Source organism: Salvelinus alpinus, chromosome 31 (assembly GCF_045679555.1).
Source record: "Salvelinus alpinus chromosome 31, SLU_Salpinus.1, whole genome shotgun sequence".
Lineage (NCBI taxonomy): Eukaryota > Metazoa > Chordata > Actinopteri > Salmoniformes > Salmonidae > Salvelinus > Salvelinus alpinus.
The window spans coordinates 28,471,181-28,489,733 of record NC_092116.1 but is presented as its reverse complement, the minus strand read 5'-3'; the positions used below and the strand labels follow the sequence as shown (position 1 = coordinate 28,489,733).

The 18,553-nt window shown below is 46.9% G+C and overlaps 1 protein-coding gene across 1 annotated transcript in view; it reads right to left on the bottom strand.

Annotated features, from left to right (window-relative positions):
- m1ap (meiosis 1 associated protein) overlaps nt 1–18,553 on the bottom strand; it is an 80,892-nt gene that overhangs the window by 11,690 nt on the left and 50,649 nt on the right. The window contains exons 5-8 of the mRNA XM_071378823.1: nt 4,198–4,383; nt 2,462–2,621; nt 257–316; nt 24–105 (exon numbers count right to left, since the gene is read on the bottom strand). Of these exons, the coding sequence (XP_071234924.1) occupies nt 24–105; nt 257–316; nt 2,462–2,621; nt 4,198–4,383 (488 nt within the window). The remainder of the gene's footprint in view (nt 1–23; nt 106–256; nt 317–2,461; nt 2,622–4,197; nt 4,384–18,553) is intronic.

The window sequence follows — 18,553 nt, the reverse complement described above, 5'->3', positions numbered from 1 at the left end:
CCTCCCTCCCTCCCCCTACTGACCCGGAGTGTGTGACAGAGAGCATGGAAGAGGTGATGGTTTCTCTCCATCTCATCCCAGTCCATTTGCCAACAGGTGGTAGGCCTGAGGATCATATTAAACTTTATTTAAGTGCATTTCAATTACTGTAAAACAATAAAATGAAAAGACGCCGATAATAAGTAAAAGAAGATTAAACACAAATAAATCATTTTATTATAAATCATACAAACTCAGTGGTGTCTGTCCATCTCACCTGATGATGAGGGGCAGGCCGTACAACACACTCTCACACACACCGTCTGAACGCAGCGTCCTGCAACACACACACATTACTACAGTAGACACACCGTCTGCAACACACACACATCAATACAGTAGACACCGTCTGCACGCCACATCCTGCAACACACACACATTAATACAGTAGACACACCATCTGCACGCCACGTCCTGCAACACACAGTGTGTGACTGTGTGTGTGTGTGTGTGTGTGTGTGAGACTTTGTAAAATAATTACGTCAGGCATTTAGGTAAACAGGTCTCTGTGTGTTTCAACAACAACCTTTCATGAAACCACCTGTGATGCATTCAGGTTCTGTTCACAATAGTCCAACTGTTTATGTGTCAATGTGTGTGTATGTGGTTCAGTGTGTGTTATAGAAATGTGTGTGTCAGTGTGTGTTATTGAAATGTGTGTGTGTGGGGCCTCCCGTGTGGCGCAGTGGTCTAGGGCACTGCATCGCAGTGCTAGCTGCGCCACCAGAGTCTCTGGGTTCGCGCCCAGGCTCTGTCGCAGCCGGCCGCGAACGGGAGGTCCGTGGGGCGACGCACAATTGGCATAGCGTCGTCCGGGTTAGGGAGGGTTTGGCCGGGAGGGATATCCTTGTCTCATCGCGCTCCAGCGACTCCTGTGGCGGGCCGGGCGCAGTGTGCGCTAACCGAGGGGGCCAGGTGCACGGTGTTTCCTCCGACACATTGGTGCGGCTGGCTTCCGGGTTGGAGGCGCGCTGTGTTAAGAAGCAGTGCGGCTTGGTTGGGTTGTGCTTCGGAGGACGCATGGCTTTCGACCTTCGTCTCTCCTGAACCCGTACGGGAGTTGTAGCGATGAGACAAGATAGTAATTACTAGCGATTGGATACCACGAAAATTGGGGACAAAAAGGGGACAAAAAAAATAAAAATAAAAATAAATGTGTGTGTGTGTGTCAGTTTGTGTTAGACGTGTGTGTGTGTGTGTGTATGTGTGTGTGTGTGTGTGTGTGTGTGTGTGTGTGTGTGTGTGTGTGTGTGTGTGTGTGTGTGTGTGTGTGTGTGTGTGTGTTACAGACATGTGTGTGTGTGTGTGTCAGTGTGTGTTATAGAAATGTGTGTGTGTGTGTGTCAGTTTGTGTTACAGACGTGTGTGTGTGTGTGTCAGTTTGTGTTACGTGTGTGTGTGTGTGTGTGTGTGTGTGTGTGTGTGTGTGTGTGTGTGTGTGTGTGTGTGTGTCAGTTTGTGTTACAGACATGTGTGTGTGTGTGTGTGTGTGTCAGTTTGTGTTACAGACATGTGTGTGTGTCAGTGTGTGTCACAGACATGTGTGTGTCAGTGTGTGTTATTGAAATGTGTGTGTGTGTGTCAGTTTGTGTTACAGACGTGTGTGTGTGTGTCAGTGTGTGTTATAGACGTGTGTGTGTGTGTGTGTGTGTGTGTTACAGATGTGTATGTGTGTGTGTGTGTGTCAGTGTGTGTTACAGACGTGTGTGTGTGTGTCAGTGTGTGTTATAGACGTGTGTGTGTGTGTGTGTGTGTGTGTGTGTGTGTGTGTGTGTGTGTGTGTGTGTGTGTGTGTTCTATGTGAGCAATGAGCATCGTTCCTTATAGATCCAAACATTTCAAAGCCACTCTACAATTGAGGCTAAATTTAAATTATTTAATTACATTCGCATAGCTATAAGCATTACGTTTCAAAATGCGCAAAAGTGTGTGTGTGCATGAGTGTGTTCGCTGTGTGAGTGTGTTCGCTGTGTGAGTGTGTGTGTGTCCCACAGCCCTAGACCATGTATCCATGTCTGGTTATGAATGAGTCCATTCTTTGTAGTTCTGGAATGCCCAGGCCGACCAATCACATCAAAGTCTGCTTTGTTCTGAAGACACAGTGAGATGTGTTCATCGCTATGTTTTAATGGGGCAGAAATGGACACTTTAACATGTCTGTGTGTGTCATGATTTTAGGCTACAACGCTCTCTCTCTGTCTCTCTCTTTCCCTCTCGCTCTGTCTCTCTCCCTCTCTCTGTCTCTTCCTCTCGCTCTGTCCGTCTCTCTCTTTCTCTCTCTCTCTCTCTTTCTCTCTGTCTCTCTGTCAGTCTCTCTCTTTCTCTCTCTCTCTGTCTCTCTCTGTCCGTCTCGCCCTCTCTCTCTCTCTCTCTCTCTCTCTCTCTCTCTCTCTCTCTCTCACTCTCTCTCTCTCACTCTTACTTGATAACTCTGAGTCTCTGAGGCGGAGGGCTCTGATTGGCTAAGCCCTTGCCTGACACCAGGAAGTCCTTGGTGCTCTCCGTCTTGACCCCAAGGTCAGGGGTCAGAGGTAAGAGGGCGGGGCTTAGGAGACGCTCCTGCATGTCACACTTCACACACACTGCAGACAGGGACAGAGAGAGTGAGAGAAAGAGAGAGAGGGCAAGAAAGCGAAAGAGAGAGCAGGGAGAAAGTGATATAAAAGGGGGGAGAGAGAGAGGGGGTGAGAAAGAGAGAGAGAAGGGGTGAGAAAGAGATAGAGAGGGGGGTGAAAGAGAGAGGGGGAGAGAATGGGAGAGAGGGGGAGAAAGAGAGAGAGAGGTATGAGTGATGGGGAGAAAGTGGAGAAAAAGAGGGGATAGAGACAGAATAAGATATGGGTAGACCACCTGGACTAGCTCTCTGTCCATGACTAGGTGTAGTAGTCCCTCCCTGTAGTCCAGGTGGTAACAACAGGTGGAGTTGAGACAGACAGACAGACAGACAGACAGACAGACTACTACCTGGACTAGCTCTCTGTCCATGACTAGGTGTAGTAGTCCCTCCCTGTAGTCCAGGTGGTAACAACAGGTGGAGTTGAGACAGACAGACAGACAGACTACTACCTGGACTAGCTCTCTGTCCATGACTAGGTGTGGTAGTCCCTCCCTGTAGTCCAGGTGGTAACAACAGGTGGAGTTGAGACAGACAGACAGACAGACAGACAGACTACTACCTGGACTAGCTCTCTGTCCATGACTAGGTGTAGTAGTCCCTCCCTGTAGTCCAGGTGGTAACAACAGGTGGAGTTGAGACAGACAGACAGACAGACAGACAGACTACTACCTGGACTAGCTCTCTGTCCATGACTAGGTGTAGTAGTCCCTCCCTGTAGTCCAGGTGGTAACAACAGGTGGAGTTGAGACAGACAGACAGACAGACTACTACCTGGACTAGCTCTCTGTCCATGACTAGGTGTAGTAGTCCCTCCCTGTAGTCCAGGTGGTAACAACAGGTGGATTTGAGACAGACAGACAGACAGACAGACAGACTACTACCTGGACTAGCTCTCTGTCCATGACTAGGTGTAGTAGTCCCTCCCTGTAGTCCAGGTGGTAACAACAGGTGGAGTTGAGACAGACAGACAGACAGACAGACTACTACCTGGACTAGCTCTCTGTCCATGACTAGGTGTAGTAGTCCCTCCTTGTAGTCCAGGTGGTAACAACAGGTGGATTTGAGACAGACAGACAGACAGACAGACAGACAGACTACTACCTGGACTAGCTCTCTGTCCATGACTAGGTGTAGTAGTCCCTCCTTGTAGTCCAGGTGGTAACAACAGGTGGATTTGAGACAGACAGACAGACAGACAGACAGACAGACTACTACCTGGACTAGCTCTCTGTCCATGACTAGGTGTAGTAGTCCCTCCCTGTAGTCCAGGTGGTAACAACAGGTGGATTTGAGACAGACAGACAGACAGACAGACAGACAGACTACTACCTGGACTAGCTCTCTGTCCATGACTAGGTGTAGTAGTCCCTCCTTGTAGTCCAGGTGGTAACAACAGGTGGAGTTGAGACAGACAGACAGACAGACTACTACCTGGACTAGCTCTCTGTCCATGACTAGGTGTGGTAGTCCCTCCCTGTAGTCCAGGTGGTAACAACAGGTGGATTTGAGACAGACAGACAGACAGACAGACAGACTACTACCTGGACTAGCTCTCTGTCCATGACTAGGTGTAGTAGTCCCTCCCTGTAGTCCAGGTGGTAACAACAGCTGGAGTTGTTCCTTCTTCCCGCCCTGGTCATGAAGCCACGCCTTCAACACCGTCTCCATGGCAACCACGCTGTTCTCTACATGCTGCAGGTCAATCTCTGTACCTAACATCAGATTGGCTGGGAGAGGGAGGGAGGGAGGGAGGGAGGGAGGGAGGGAGGGAGGGAGGGAGGGAGGGAGGGAGGGAGGGAGGGAGGGAGGGAGGGAGGGAGGGAGGGAGGGAGGGAGGGAGGGAGAAATATGGAGACGGGGGTGAGAGAAAGAGGGAGAGAGGGAGGGATGAATAGAGCAATAGATAGAGAACAGTATCTATCTCCTGCAGGTCGTTTTCAGGGCTCTGTTTAAAGCAGATTTAGCACTTGCATCACCTAACAACTAGAGGGCAGTAAAGCCCAGCTTTTGCAGCCCACACAGGGATTTTGAGAAAACCAGGGAATTTATTGAAAGTTCCAGGAATTTCGCAACCCGAGCCGGATCACATGAGTTGAGTTAACCAACAGAGCATGAGATGAGTTAGCCAACAGAGCATGAGTTGAGTTAGCCAACAGAGCATGAGTTGAGTTAGCCAACAGAACATGAGTTGAGTTAACCAACAGAGCATGAGTTGAGTTAGCCAACAGAGCATGAGTTGAGTTAGCCAACAGAGCATGAGTTGAGTTGACCAACAGAGCATGAGTTGAGTTAACCAACAGAGCATGATTGAGTTAACCAACAGAGCATGAGTTGAGTTAACCAACAGAGCATGAATTGAGTTAGCCAACAGAGCATGAGTTGAGTTAACCAACAGAGCATGAGTTGAGTTAACCAACAGAGCATGAGTTGAGTTAACCAACAGAGCATGAGTTGAGTTAGCCAACAGAGCATGAGTTGAGTTAACCAACAGAGCATGAGTTGAGTTAACCAACAGAGCATGAGTTGAGTTAACCAACAGAGCATGAGTTGAGTTAGCCAACAGAGCATGAGTTGAGTTAACCAACAGAGCATGAGTTGAGTTAACCAACAGAGCATGAGTTGAGTTAACCAACAGAGCATGAGTTGAGTTAGCCAACAGAGCATGAGTTGAGTTAGCCAACAGAGCATGAGTTGAGTTAACCAACAGAGCATGAGTTGAGTTAACCAACAGAGTATGAGTTGAGTTAACCAACAGAGCATGAGTTGAGTTAACCAACAGAGGGTTCAGAGATCATCATGGAGATGATCATACAGGATATAGTGTACTATAGAGAATGGCCAACAGACGTAGAATGAAGAGTCTCCAAAAGACTGACTTACATTACGGCCAATATACTTAAGCACGACACAACGCGGAGTGCCTGGATACAGCTCTTAGCCGGGGTATATTGGCCATATACTGCAAACCTCCCGAGGTGCCTTATTGCTATTATAAACTGGTTACCAACGTAATTAGAGCAGTAAAAATACATGTTTTGTCATACCCGTGGTATACGGTCTGATATAACACGGCTGTCAGCCAATCAGCATTGAGGGCTCGAACCACACAGTTTATAATAGCCATTTAGTACTAGGCAGTGTCTTCCATCCTCTCAAACAGCACTCTATTCCCTACATAGTGCTGTACTCCTCTGGCTGAAAGCAGTGCACTACATAGGACAAAAGGTGCAGTTTGAGACTGATACTCTGTAGAGAGCAAATACCCAGAGTAAGTTCTCCCGTCCAATTTCCCTTTTCTCTCATTCAGTTCTCCATTCTGGTTTATCCCCCCCTTCTCTCTCTCTCTCTCTCTCTCTTCCATGTATTCTCTACAGAGAGGCATTCAATATTTAGGTGTGTGTGTGTTAGGGACTTAGCCTGTTACGACACTGATTGATGGGCTTCCATAATGTATCTGCACTCAGTGCTCTCCCCACACACACACACACACACACACACACACACACACACACACACACACACACACACACACACACACACACACACACACACACACACACACACACACACACACACACACACACACACACACACACACACACACACACACACACACACACACACACACAGCTCCTTACTCAGGGCAACAGGAAAGTATGGGCTAGAGATGGGAATCAGACGAGAAATCTCTATGCGTGTTTCTGGCCCAAAAGAAGTGCACTGTGTCATTGACTAATGTGACTCTCCCTACCCGATCGACAAGTCTAATAGCCTTCTGAAACGTCTGTGTGTGTCTCTTCTAATGTTAGTCTGCAAGAGCCCTGTGAGAGCCCTAATGTATTGAATAGGGTATACTGGTGGAATCTTAAATGGCACCCTATAGTAGTGCACTACTTTTGACCGGGGGCCCTAAAGGGAATAGGGCGCCAAAAATAGGGAACAGGGTGCCAGATTTGGGACACAAGCAGGGTGCCATAAATAGGGAACAGGGTGCCAGATTTGGGACACAAGCAAGGTGCCATAAATAGGGAACAGGGTGCCAGATTTGGGACACAAGCAAGGTGCCATAAATAGGGAACAGGGTGCCAGATCTGGGACACAAGCAAGGTGCCATAAATAGGGAACAGGGTGCCAGATCTGGGACACAAGCAAGGTGCCATAAATAGGGAACAGGGTGCCAGATTTGGGACACAAGCAAGGTGCCATAAATAGGGAACATGGTGCCAGATTTGGGACACAAGCAAGGTGCCATTTGAGATGCAAGCCTATGTCGTTGACCCTCCCTACCGATTCACACATGTCGGATATCCCATCTAGTGCTCCTCTCGTCAGGATCGACTGTGACAGAGGTGCTGACTGGAGGACACACATACTATATTATATGTACATACACGCCGATTCCTGCACTAGCAGGGTCTATAGGGCTGTGGTCAAAATAAGTGTCCTATATAGAAGGGATGTGCGCCAGCTGGGATGCATGACAGGAATCTGATTTGTCTCTGTTTGCTCGTTAGGGGTTAAAGGGGTTGTGCCCAGATTGCTGAATAAGCACTACCGCAAACAAATACATATCTGTGAAAAGGGCTGCATAAATGTATCGACAACTGATTGATTGATGATTGATAAGCAACATCTTTATTGAACCACAACGAAGCAATAACAACAGGAGGTTCCCAATACTGCCTGTCATCACTTCTGTTTATGTACTAGGCCTAATCAATACAGTTAAAGATCAATATGCATGATCTAGAATTAGTACACCTGTGTGTGTGTGTGTGTGTGTGTGTGTGTGTGTGTGTGTGTGTGTGTGTGTGTGTGTGTGATGGCAAGTGTAGAGGATGTAGAGAGGATGTAGAGGATGTAGAGAGGATGAAGAGAGGATGTAGAGGATGAAGAGAGGATGTAGAGGATGAAGAGAGGATGTAGAGGATTTGTAAGTCGCTCTGCTAAATGACTTAAATGTAAATGTAAATGAAGAGAGGATGAAGAGAGGATGAAGAGAGGATGTAGAGAGGATGAAGAGAGGATGTAGAGAGGATGTAGAGAGGATGTAGAGGATGAAGAGAGGATGTAGAGGATGAAGAGAGGATGTAGAGGATGAAGAGAGGATGTAGAGAGGATGTAGAGAGGATGAAGAGAGGATGTAGAGAGGATGTAGAGGATGTAGAGAGGATGTAGAGAGGATGTAGAGGATGAAGAGAGGATGAAGAGAAGATGAAGAGAAGATGAAGAGAGGATGAAGAGAGGATGTAGAGGATGTAGAGAGGATGTAGAGAGGATGTAGAGGATGAAGAGAGGATGTAGAGGATGAAGAGAGGATGTAGAGAGGATGTAGAGGATGAAGAGAGGATAGAGAGGATGTAGAGAGGATGAAGAGAGGATGTAGAGAGGATGAAGAGGATGTAGAGAGGATGTAGAGGATGAAGATTTGTAAGTCGCTCTGGATAAGAGCGTCTGCTAAATGACTTAAATGTAAATGTAAATGTAATGAAGAGAGGATGTAGAGAGGATGTAGAGAGGATGAAGAGAGGATGAAGAGAGGATGTAGAGAGGATGTAGAGGATGAAGAGAGGATGTAGAGAGGATGTAGAGAGGATGTAGAGAGGATGAAGAGAGGATGAAGAGAGGATGTAGAGAGGATGAAGAGGATGTAGAGAGGATGTAGAGAGGATGTAGAGAGGATGAAGAGAGGATGTAGAGAAGAGTGAAGACAACAAAACTATGAAATAACATATATGGAATCATGTAGTAACCAAAAAAGTATTATTATTCTATTCTATGTAGAAAATAGTAAAAATAAAGAAAAACCCTTGAATGAGTAGGTGTGTCCAAACTTTTGACTGGTACTGTACATATAGGTTGTATTTACAATGGTGTTTGTTTTTCACTGTTTGCCCTTTTCTTGTGGCAACAGGTCACAAATCTTGCTGCTGTAATGGCACACTGGTATTTCACCCAATAGATATGGGAGTTGATCAAAATTGGATTTGTTTTCAAATTGTTTGTGGGTCTGTGTAATCTGAGGGAAATATGTGTCTCTAATATGGTCGTACATTTGGCAGGAGGTTAGGAAGTGCAGCTCAGTTTCCACCTCATTTTGTGGGCAGTGTGCACATAGCCTGTCTTCTCTTGAGAGCCAGGTCTGTCTTCGGTGGCCTTTCTAAATAGCATCCCTCCCTCCCTCCCTCTCTCTCTCTCTCTCTCTCTCTCTCTCTCTCTCTCTCAATTCAATTCAATTCAATTCAATTGACTTTATTGACATGGCAAGTTATTATTACTTACATTGTCAAAGTATCTCTCTCTCTCTCTCTCTCTCTCTCTCTCTCTCCCTCTCTCTCTCTCTCCCTCTCTCTCTCTCTCCCTCCCTCCCTCCCTCCCTCCCTCCCTCTCAGTCCTTTCCTCTCTATTTTGCGTTAGAGAACTTTAAGTGCTCGTCCACCACAACATCCTCCCATCTCCGTCCGGATAGGAGGAAGAACAACTCTCAGCCTGCTTTTATGACATGCAAAAGCTTCCTCTACCAAACAGAATGTGTGTGTTGTGTGTGTGTGTGTGTGTGTGTGTGTTGTGTGTGTGTGTGTGTGTGTGTGTGTGTGTGTGTGTGTGTGTGTGTGTGTGTGTGTGTGTGTGTGTGTGTGTGTGTGTGTGTGTGTGTGTGTGTGTGTGTGTGTGTGTGTGTGTGTGTGTGTGTTGTGTGTGTGTGTGTGTGTGTGTGTGTGTGTGTGTGTGTGTGTGTGTGTGTGTGTGTGTGTGTGTGTGTGTAGACTCAACTGTCTAACAGCAAGCACGCTAAAACAACACATACTAAAAACTGTAGACTTTTCAACCTTTTGAAAATGTGATCGATGAACAGCACTCAACACTGGTCCGGTTGAAGTTGCTCAACAAGACTGAGAGGTGTGTGTGTGTGTGTGTGTGTGTGTGTGTGTGTGTGTGTGTGTGTGTGTGTGTGTGTGTGTGTGTGTGTGTGTGTGTGTGTGTGTGTGTGTGTGAGCGTGTGTCCATGCATGTCATAAAAGCAGGGAGGGGGTAATCTTCTCTGAAAGATGAATAGATCATTGATCGTTTGTAAGAAGAAACCTTTGAGTCGTCTCACTGAGAGATTCACCACATGAGTCAGGGAAGAGAACCTCCCAGTCATCAGAGTGAATTGTGCCTCGGGGCTGATAGCACAAAGACTCATGAAGAGAGTGTGACTGGATAATAACACTTAACTGGAAAATGGCTGCCGTTTAACAAAGGGTCAACATGAAGAGTTATTTAGTTAATTCTGTTGGAGACAGAGAGAGGAGGGGAGGGGTGGAGCAAAGAGAGTAGTGTTGGCACGATACCAACATTTTACAAACGATAGAATACCAGTATCATACAATATCACGATACCAACATTTTAAAAACGATAGAATACCAGTATCATACAATATCACGATACCAACATTTTACAAATGATAGAATACCGGTATCATACAATATCACGATACCAACATTTTACAAACGATAGAATACCGGTATCATACAATATCACGATACCAACATTTTACAAACGATAGAATACCGGTATCATACAATATCACGATACCAACATTTTACAAACGATAGAATACCGGTATCATACAATATCACGATACCAACATTTTACAAACGATAGAATACCAGTATCATACAATATCACGATACCAACATTTTACAAACGATAGAATACCGGTATCATACAATATCACGATACCAACGGGTGGCGCAGTGGTCTAGGGCACTGCATCGCAGTGCTAGCTGCGCCACCAGAGTCTCTGGGTTTGCGCCCAGGCTGGGCTGGGTTCGCGCCCAGGCTCTGTCGCAGCCGGCCGCAACCGGGAGATCCGTGGGGCGACGCACAATTGGCATAGCGTCGTCCGGGTTAGGGAGGGTTTGGCCGGTAGGGAGGGTTTGGCCGGTAGGGAGGGTTTGGCCGGTAGGGATATCCTTGTCTCAGTATGTAAAAAATGTAATAAAATGTATGCACTCTACTGTAAGTCGCTCTGGATAAGAGCGTCTGCTAAATGACTAAAATGTTTTAAAAAATGTAAACATTTTACAAACGATAGAATACCGGTATCATACAATATCACGATACCAACATTTTACAAAAGATAGAATACCAGTATCATACAACATCACGATACCAACATTTTACAAACAATAGAATACCGGTATCATACAATATCACGATACCAACATTTTACAAACGATAGAATACCGGTATCATACAATATCACGATACCAACATTTTACAAACGATAGAATACCGGTATCATACAATATCACGATACCAACATTTTACAAACGATAGAATACCGGTATCATACAATATCACGATACCAACATTTTACAAACGATAGAATACCGGTATCATACAATATCACGATACCAACATTTTACAAACGATAGAATACCGGTATCATACAATATCACGATACCAACATTTTACAAACGATAGAATACCGGTATCATACAATATCACGATACCAACATTTTACAAACGATAGAATACCGGTATCTTACAATATCACAATACCACAGTGGCGTGCCTGGGGCCTGGGCCTTCAGTGAGGTACTACACAGTCCCACCCGAATTAATCCACCTCTTATTACCATCATTATGATGCCATGGCTCTAGACACTATACATTTAGACAGAAACGCAGTATAACCAGGCGTTGCGTCACCTTGAAATTGACAAATTGACATTTTTGCGTAAACAGTGTTTACCCAAAAACATGACACAATCAATGAGTCTTTTCAATATTTCCCTTCACCTTTTCATTGTGCAGCTCCGTTGCCCTGCGCGCTTGTTCGTTGAGCTGTAGATCCACTCCGGTGTCCCCAAAAGTTTTCAAAAGCACCATTGCTTGTAAGTGCCCAGCCGTACTTTGGTGTCTCGTTGCTGCCTTGGTTAGACAACTCAAGTTTGCAAAGCCAGTGTGGCTCCAAACACCAAATCGATCACTTGCAAATAATAGGCATTCCCAGGAGTACAGTTTGCAGTGCTTCTCGGAGCCTGTGAGCCATTGATAGCGCTCGTAGTTGGAACCCCTTTCCCGCCTGTGACAGGCTTTGTAGCGTCGGCGTCGGGCGACCTCTCCTTACAATGTCTAACTTTTCTTGAAAAGTTCGTCTTGAGAATGGCGTTATAATTATATCCTCGACCAAATCGATATCTTCTCCTCCTTCCGCCATTGTGGGTTGAAAAAACAGCTTAGTAGTACGCGAATTAATTCGTTTATCAAATTCAGTTTCCTAGATCTGCATAGACCTGCCCATAAGACCTGTCTCTCAATATTGGTAATCCAATCAAAAGACGTGCACGCACTACGCCTGCTAGCTGGCTCCTGTGTAACACTGGAGCCAGCCAGCAGGCGTACAATAGCCAACTCTAAAGCTGATTGGTTGACACTAAATTTTCATTTCCATTCACTATAAGCTACAAGCGCCCGCACTGTTGATTCTGAAGGCCTGAGGGCAGATTTTAGACCCCTGGCAACACATGATGGCTGAATATGATTGGATAAAAGATCTAACATAAAGACCAGCCCTCCAAATCTCAACCTGGGACTGGAAGCAGTGCAACCAAGAGGAAAGCTATGAAATGAAGAGTATAACTCTTACTCTGGGGAATAATTTAATACATATTTGTGGGAAAATATATTTAAAAAAAAAAATTATATTCTGATGATGTTTAGGCCAGCAGAGAAGGCCTTGCTGGCCCTGACGGCCCACCACTGCGATACCAACATTTTACAAACGATAGAATACCAGTATCATACAATATCACGATACCAACATTTTACAAACGATAGAATACCAGTATCTTACAATATCACGATACCAACATACCAACATTTTACAAACGATAGAATACCAGTATCTTACAAAATCACGATACCAACATTTTACAAACGATAGAATACCGGTATCATACAATATCACGATACCAACATTTTACAAACGATAGAATACCAGTATCATACAATATCACGATACCAACATTTTACAAACGATAGAATACCAGTATCATACAACATCACGATACCAACATTTTACAAACGATAGAATACCGGTATCATACAATATCACGATACCAACATTTTACAAACGATAGAATACCGGTATCATACAATATCACGATACCAACATTTTACAAACGATAGAATACCGGTATCATACAATATCACGATACCAACATTTTACAAACGATAGAATACCGGTATCATACAATATCACGATACCAACAATTTGCAAACGATAGAATACCAGTATCTTACAATATCACGATACCAACATTTTACAAACGATAGAATAACGGTATCATACAATATCGCGATACCAACATTTTACAAACGATAGAATACCGGTATCATACAATATCACGATACCAACATTTTACAAACAATAGAATACCAGTATTGTACACTATCATGATACCAACATTTTACAAACGATAGAATACCAGTATCATACAATATCATGATACCAAGTAGTATCGCAATACCACGGTGGGATAAAAAAAAAAAATCGGTGGCCTAGCATCCTGTTCGCCCCGGACGCTGGTTCACGTTTTCCAAAAACCTGTCACTGAAATTCAAACTTCTACTCAATACAACACATTGAATTTAACTTCACATTGTTCAGTGTACAGTATAATAGAATACAGTATAGTATAATAGAATAGAATACTGAATAAAATAGCTTATATCGCTAATATTTGAAAAGGTCTACTTTGACTGGAGGAATGGGAGGAAGGAATAAACATAATGATCTGTATGAAGCTGGTGAGCGAGGGCTGGTAGGGGATGCTGAGAGAAGCAGGTGAATGAGGGCTGCTAGGGGATGCTGAGAGAAGCAGGTGAACGAGGGCTGGTAGGGGATGCTGAGAGAAGCAGGTGAGCGAGGGCTGGTAGGGGATGCTGAGAGAAGCAGGTGAACGAGGGCTGGTAGGGGATGCTGAGAGAAGCTGGTGAAAGAGGGCTGCTAGGGGATGCTGAGAGAAGCTGGTGAACGAGGGCTGGTAGGGGATGCTGAGAGAAGCTGGTGAACGAGGGCTGGTAGGGGATGCTGAGAGAAGCTGGTGAACGAGGGCTGCTAGGGGATGCTGAGAGAAGCTGGTGAACGAGGGCTGGTAGGGGATGCTGAGAGAAGCTGATGAACGAGGGCTGGTAGGGGATGCTGAGAGAAGCTGGTGAACGAGGGCTGGTAGGGGATGCTGAGAGAAGCAGGTGAGTGAGAGCTGGAAGGAGATGCTGAGAGAAGCAGGTGAGTGAGGGCTGGTAGGGGCTGCTGAGGGAAGCAGGTGAGTGAGGGCTGCTAGGTGATGCTGAGAGAAGCAGGGGAGTGAGGGCTGCTAGGGGATGCTGAGAGAAGCAGGGGAGTGAGGGCTGCTAGGGGATGCTGAGAGAAGCAGGTGAATGAGGGCTGCTAGGGGATGCTGAGAGAAGCAGGGGAGTGAGGGCTGCTAGGGGATGCTGAGAGAAGCAGGGGAGTGAGGGCTGCTAGGGGATGCGAAGAGAAGCAGGGGAGTGAGGGCTGCTAGGAGATGCGAAGAGAAGCAGGGGAGTGAGGGCTGCTAGGGGATGCTGAGAGAAGCAGGGGAGTGAGGGCTGCTAGGAGATGCTGAGAGAAGCAGGGGAGTGAGGGCTGCTAGGAGATGCTGAGAGAAGCAGGGGAGTGAGGGCTGCTAGGAGATGCTGAGAGAAGCAGGGGAGTGAGGGCTGCTAGGGGATGCTGAGAGAAGCAGGGGAGTGAGGGCTGCTTGGGGATGCTGAGAGAAGCAGGGGAGTGAGGGCTGCTAGGAGATGCTAAGAGAAGCAGGGGAGTGAGGGCTGCTAGGGGATGCTGAGAGAAGCAAGTGAGTGAGGGCTGCTAGGAGATGCTAAGAGAAGCAGGGGAGTGAGGGCTGCTAGGGGATGCTGAGAGAAGCAAGTGAGTGAGGGCTGCTAGGAGATGCTAAGAGAAGCAGGGGAGTGAGGGCTGCTAAGGATGCTGAGAGAAGCAGGGGAGTGAGGGCTGCTATGAGATGCTGAGAGAAGCAGGGGAGTGAGGGCTGCTAGGGGATGCTGAGAGAAGCAGGGGAGTGAGGGCTGCTAGGGGATACTGAGAGAAGCAAGTGAGTGAGGGCTGCTAGGAGATGCTGAGAGAAGCAGGGGAGTGAGGGCTGCTATGAGATGCTGAGAGAAGCAGGGGAGTGAGGGCTGCTAGGGGATGCTGAGAGAAGCAGGTGAGTGAGGGCTGCTAGGGATGCTGAGAGAAGCAGGGGAGTGAGAGCTGCTAGGTGATGCTGAGAGAAGCAGGGGAGTGAGGGCTGCTAGGGGATACTGAGAGAAGCAAGTGAGTGAGGGCTGCTAGGAGATGCTGACAGAAGCAGGGGAGTGAGGGCTGCTAGGAGATGCTGAGAGAAGCAAGTGAGTGAGGGCTGCTAGGGATGCTGAGAGAAGCAGGGGAGTGAGGGCTGCTATGAGATGCTGAGAGAAGCAGGGGAGTGAGGGCTGCTAGGAGATGCGAAGAGAAGCAGGGGAGTGAGGGCTGCTAGGGGATGCTGGGAGAAGCAGGGGAGTGAGGGCTGGTAGGGGATGCGAAGAGAAGCAGGGGAGTGAGGGCTGCTAGGAGATGCTGAGAGAAGCAGGGGAGTGAGGGCTGGTAGGGGATGCGAAGAGAAGCAGGGGAGTGAGGGCTGCTAGGAGATGCTGAGAGAAGCAGGGGAGTGAGGGCTGCTAGGAGATGCTGAGAGAAGCAAGTGAGTGAGGGCTGCTAGGGATGCTGAGAGAAGCAGGGGAGTGAGGGCTGCTATGAGATGCTGAGAGAAGCAGGGGAGTGAGGGCTGCTAGGAGATGCTGAGAGAAGCAGGGGAGTGAGGGCTGCTAGGAGATGCTGAGAGAAGCAAGTGAGTGAGGGCTGCTAGGGATGCTGAGAGAAGCAGGGGAGTGAGGGCTGCTAGGGGATGCGAAGAGAAGCAGGGGAGTGAGGGCTGCTAGGGGATGCTGAGAGAAGCAGGGGAGTGAGGGCTGCTAGGAGATGCTGAGAGAAGCAGGGGAGTGAGGGCTGCTAGGAGATGCGAAGAGAAGCAGGGGAGTGAGGGCTGCTAGGGGATGCTGAGAGAAGCAGGGGAGTGAGGGCTGCTAGGGGATGCTGAGAGAAGCAGGGGAGTGAGGGCTGCTAGGGGATGCTGAGAGAAGCAGGGGAGTGAGGGCTGCTAGGGGATGCTGAGAGAAGCAGGGGAGTGAGGGCTGCTAGGGGATGCGGCTGCCTGATTACAGCTGCCACACATGATATGAATGTGAAGTGGCTCATACAACAGACTAGTGGCTGTTGTTTAAATTCAACTGAATATATAATAAAAAATGGACTTTATAAACACTTGATAAAAGGGCGCCAGCAGGTTCTTTAGATCGGTAGAGCTGAAAAAGTCGGTAGTATCATATGAAATGGTGCTACAGTACTCTAAAACGCTATAGTATTATGACGTTTTGATACCATGATATTACAGGGAGGGAGGGAGGGAGGGAGGGAGGGAGGGAGGGAGAAATACATTCCCAAAAAATTCCAATTGGCTACACATAAACTCTTTAACATCATCCTTAGCTCTGGCATCTTCCCCAATATTTGGAACCAAGGACTGATCACCCCAATCCACAAAAGTGGAGACACATTTGACCCCAATAACTACCGTGGAATATGCGTCAACAGTAACCTTTGGAAATCCTCTGCATTAACAGCAGACATTTCCTCAGTGAAAACAATGTACTGAGCAAATGTCAAAATGGCTTTCTTCGAAATTACCGTACAACAGACCACATATTCACCTTGCACACCCTAATTGACAAACAAACAAACCAAAACAAAGGCAAAGTCTTCTCATGCTTTGTTGATTTCAAAAAAGATTTTTACTCAATTTGGCATGAGGGTCTGCTATACAAATTGATGGAAAGTGATGTTGGGGGGAAAACATAAAACATAATAAAATACACAAACAACAAGTGTGCGGTTAAAATTGGCAAAAACACACCAATTTCTTCCCACAGGGCCATGGGGTGATACAGGGATGCTGCGTAAGCCCCACCCTCTTCAACATATATATCAACGAATTGGCGCGGGCACTAGAACAGTCTGCAGCACCCGGCCTCACCCTACTAGAATCTGAAGTTAAATGTCTGTTTGCTGATGATCTGGTGCTTCTGTCCCCAACCAAGGAGGGCCTACAGCAGCACCTAGATCTTCTACACAGATTCTGCCAGACCTGGGCCCTGACAGTAAATCTCAGTAAGACAAAAATAATGGTGTTCCAAAAAAGGTCCAGTTGCCAGGACCACAAATACTAATTTAATCTAGACACCGTTGCCCTAGAGCACACAAAAAACTATACATACCTCGGCCTAAAGGAGTGAGTTAAATGGACAGACAAAAAAGAGAGGAGAAAGGGGGAACAGAGTGAGATAAATGGATGGAACAAGAGAGAAAAAGAGAGAGGAGGGAGAAAATGAGAGAGAGCGAGAGAGACAGGAGAGAGGGAGAGAAAGATAGAGACAGGAGAGAGGGAGAGAAAGAGAGAGAAGAGAGAGACGGGAGAGAAAGATAGAGAGAGACAGGAACAAGAAGGAGAGAAAGAGAGAGACAGGAGAGAGGGAGAGAAAGAGAGAGAGAGAAAGGAGGGCGAGAAAGAGAGAGATACAGGAGAGAGGGAGAGAAAGATAGAGAGACAGGAGCAAGAGAGATAGAAGAGAGACAGGAGGGAGAGAAAGATAGAGAGAGGAGGGAGAGAAAGAGATAGATACAGGAGAGAGGGAGAGAAAGAGAAAGAGAGAAGAGAGGATACAGTTGATACAGGAGAGAGGGAGAGAAAGATGGGGAGAGAGACAGGGGAGAAAGAGAGACAGGGGAGAAAGAGAGACAGGAGAGAAAGAGAGACAGGAGAGAGGGAGAGAAAGAGAGAGAGAAGAGAGACAGGAGAGGGAGAGAAAGATAGAGAGAGACAGGAGAGAGAGACAGGAGAGAAAGAGACAGGAGAGAGAGGGAGAGAAAGAAGAGAGAGGGAGAAAAAGAGAGAGAGACACAGGAGGGAGAGAAAGATAGAGAGAGAGACAGGAGAGAGAGAGGGAGAGAAAGAGAGAGAAGAGAGACAGGAGGGAGAGAAAGATAGAGAGAGAGACAGGAGAGAAAGAGACAGGAGAGAGAGGGAGAGAAAGAGAGAGAGAGAGGGAGAAAGAGAGAGAAAGAGAGGTGCGGTAGGAACAAATGAACAGTGCTTTGTCTGTCAGTACTGTGAAATGTTAATACAGTTTCCATATCACACTGTGTGGAGTGATAGTCACCTGACCTGTGTGTGTGTGTGACAGTCACCTGCCCTGTCTGTCTGGTTCCATCTGGTTCCACATCTGTTGCCGTACGTCATACACTGTGAGAGGCCTGTGTGTGTGTGTGTGTGTGTGTGTGTGTGTGTGTGTGTGTGTGTGTGTGTGTGTGTGTGTGTGTGTGTGTGTGTGTGTGTGTGTGTGTGTGTGTGTGTGTGTGTGTGTGTGTGTGTGTGTGGGTGGTGTTTCCTATTATTCTACACACACTGAGCCTGGTGGAAAATGATCAAAAAAGAAGGAGAGGAAGAGAGAGTCTGGTTCCACACCTCTCCCTCCTCTCTCATATCTGTTTCCCATGACAATAAAGGTAGAGAGGGAGAGAGGGAGAGAGAGGGAGAGAGAGAGAGAGAGGTAGAGAGAGGTAGAGAGAGAGAGAGGGAGAGAGGGAGGTAGAGAGAGAGAGAGAGAGAGAGAGAGAGAGGAGAGAGGTAGAGAGAGAGAGAGAGAGAGAGGTAGAGAGAGAGAGAGAGAGAGGTAGAGAGAGAGAGAGGTAGAGAGAGAGGTGTTTGTGGTTTGGCCTGAGGCCA